At 44.5% G+C, this 2,484-nt stretch overlaps 1 protein-coding gene across 1 annotated transcript; it reads left to right on the top strand.

Moving 5' to 3' along the window:
* Nucleotides 1–1,084: 1,084 nt before the first annotated feature.
* LOC114041685 (olfactory receptor 1052-like) lies at nucleotides 1,085–2,044 on the top strand. The gene has a single exon (XM_027860261.1). The coding sequence runs from the start codon at nucleotides 1,085–1,087 to the stop codon at nucleotides 2,042–2,044; it is 960 nt and encodes a 319-aa protein (XP_027716062.1).
* Nucleotides 2,045–2,484: the final 440 nt, after the last annotated feature.

Below are 2,484 nucleotides of genomic sequence, written 5' to 3'. Positions count from 1 at the left end.
TGAGTGATCACAAACTCATGGAACCCACTATATCTATGTGGCCCCAGCAGACCATGATTCACATCTTTTCTAGCTCTCTATGAGCTTAGTCCCCGCCCTGATTTCTATCTTTTGCTCTAGTAATCAAATCCACACTACCTTTGTTCCTAACATGGATGTATAAATCAACTGCCCTATACTTCCTCTTACCATCCTAGTTTTTCCCAGACCAAAATTCCCTATCCACCACTCCCTTATGTGTTGTCTCTTCCATTAAAATGTAAACTACTTGAAGGCAACAACTTCTCATTTTTGTATTTATATTTGCGGCGCCCATCACAGTGTCTGGAATATGTGCTTAATACAAGCTTTTACATTCACTCATCATTCTTCTCCACCATTTGCATAATCATTGATCTCAGATAAGAGAAGGAAGTGTCTCCTCCATGGTGTAGAGCCCAAGCTAAGGCTGGCCATGTGTCCATTTTATGTTCACTACTAACTATTCTCTTGAGTTATGTGGTAATAACAAGAAAAAATAATGAGTCGAGGGGTTCCAAACCTTATTGAACAGAGCTCCCTCTGAGGAAACTCCCTCTATCTGTGTAGATCGGCACCTGCTCTGCTACTTATAGTCAGAAAGAATCTTGACACACTGAGAGGTTAAGTGATTTGCCCAACATCAAACAGAAATTATGTATCAGAGGCAAGGCTCAAATCTAGGTCATTTTGACTCCAAAGCTGGTTTTTGATTCACTATACTATATTGCCATCATCATCATCATCATCATCATCATCCTCATCGACATTTAGAGAAACCTTTAAGGTCTGTCAATCACTTACATGCATTATCTCATTTTAATCTCCAAACAGTTCTGTGAGATGGGTACTACAGGCATCATGATTTCCAATTTTAAGATAAGGAAGGAGAGGCTTAATGGATCTACCCAAGATCACACGATTAGCATGTAGCAGAGGCAAGATTTGAACCCAGACTTCTCCTGACTGAAGGCCAGTGCTCTTTCTACTATACTGTCTCTAAGCACAGTAGAGGCTGTATTGTAATGATTAATTGATTAATTGGCTGTCAATTATCATTTTGCAGATGACTCCTGGAGAGATAGCTCTTGCCAGTGGCAACTTTACCCCAGTAACTCAATTTATCTTATTGGGCTTCTCTGAGTACGCAGACCTGCAGACGATGTTTTTCTTCATCTTCTTGCTGATCTATGCCATGACAGTGATGGGCAACACGGGCATGATGACCCTGATCTACATTGACCCCCGTCTTCATAGTCCCATGTACTTCTTCCTCAGCATCCTCTCTTTCCTTGACATTTGCTACTCTTCTGTGGTCACACCCAAACTCTTGGTCAACTTTTTAGCCACTGACAAATCCATTTCATTCACTGGTTGTGTGGTCCAGCTGGCCTTCTTTGTGATACACGTGACAACCGAGAGTTTCCTTCTGGCTGCCATGGCCTATGACCGCTTCATGGCTATCTGTCAACCCCTCCATTACGCTTCTGTTATGACCAAGGTGACCTGCCTCCAGCTGGTGGCTGCTTCCTATGGGTTTGGTGGGGTCAATTCCACCATCCAGACTGGGAATGTTTTTGTCTTGCCCTTTTGTGGACCCAATGAAGTCACCCACTACTTCTGTGACATCCCACCGCTCCTCCGCCTGGCATGCGCTGACACTGCCACAGCAGGCAACATCCTCTATATTTTCTCTGCCTTGGTGACTCTTCTGCCTGCCACAGTCATTCTCATTTCCTATGGCCTGGTCCTGGTGGCCATCGGGCGCATGCGCTCAGCAGCTGGAAGGGAAAAGGCCCTCTCTACATGTGCCTCCCATTTCCTAGCTATTGCCATTTTCTATGGCACTGTGGTCTTCACATATGTCCAGCCCCATGGAAATGACAGTGGCACAGATGGTCAGATAGTCTCAGTCTTCTACACTATCATCATCCCCATGCTTAACCCTTTCATTTACAGTCTCCGCAATAAGGAGGTAAAGGATGCCCTCCGTAGGAGGCTCCAGGCCAATGTCTTCCCCCGCTAAGGCTTGTTGGGTTGTAGAAGGAATAAGGGAAGTGTGATATCTTCCAAGGTCTAGCACTGATTCACCCCAGTCCTCAAACACAACTAATGGGGTAAATAGTAGAAGAGGGTACAAATGGGCAAGGATGTTGAGTGGAAACTCTCAGAAGGAACTGTAAAGAGTAAATAGCAATTACTGAGATGTCAACTGAGTACAGACTGGACAAATGCCCCACTTCTCTCCTTTCAACCCTCCTAGATCTATCTGTGACCAGGAGAGAGAATCCCACCTAATGGTGCAAATTGCAGAAGAGGGTATAGATGAAAAAGGATGTTGGGTAGAAATTCTAGCTTCTCAGAAGGAATTTTAAACAGCGAACAGTAATTACTGAGGACAGACTGGACAAAAGTCCCACTTTTCTCCTTTCAACCCTCCCAGAACTATCTGTGACCAGGGGAGAG

Source organism: Vombatus ursinus, unplaced genomic scaffold, assembly GCF_900497805.2.
Source record: "Vombatus ursinus unplaced genomic scaffold, bare-nosed wombat genome assembly UNPS02014177.1, whole genome shotgun sequence".
Lineage (NCBI taxonomy): Eukaryota > Metazoa > Chordata > Mammalia > Diprotodontia > Vombatidae > Vombatus > Vombatus ursinus.
The sequence above is the reverse complement of the archived record's forward strand: the minus strand, read 5'-3'. Positions and strand labels throughout refer to the sequence as shown.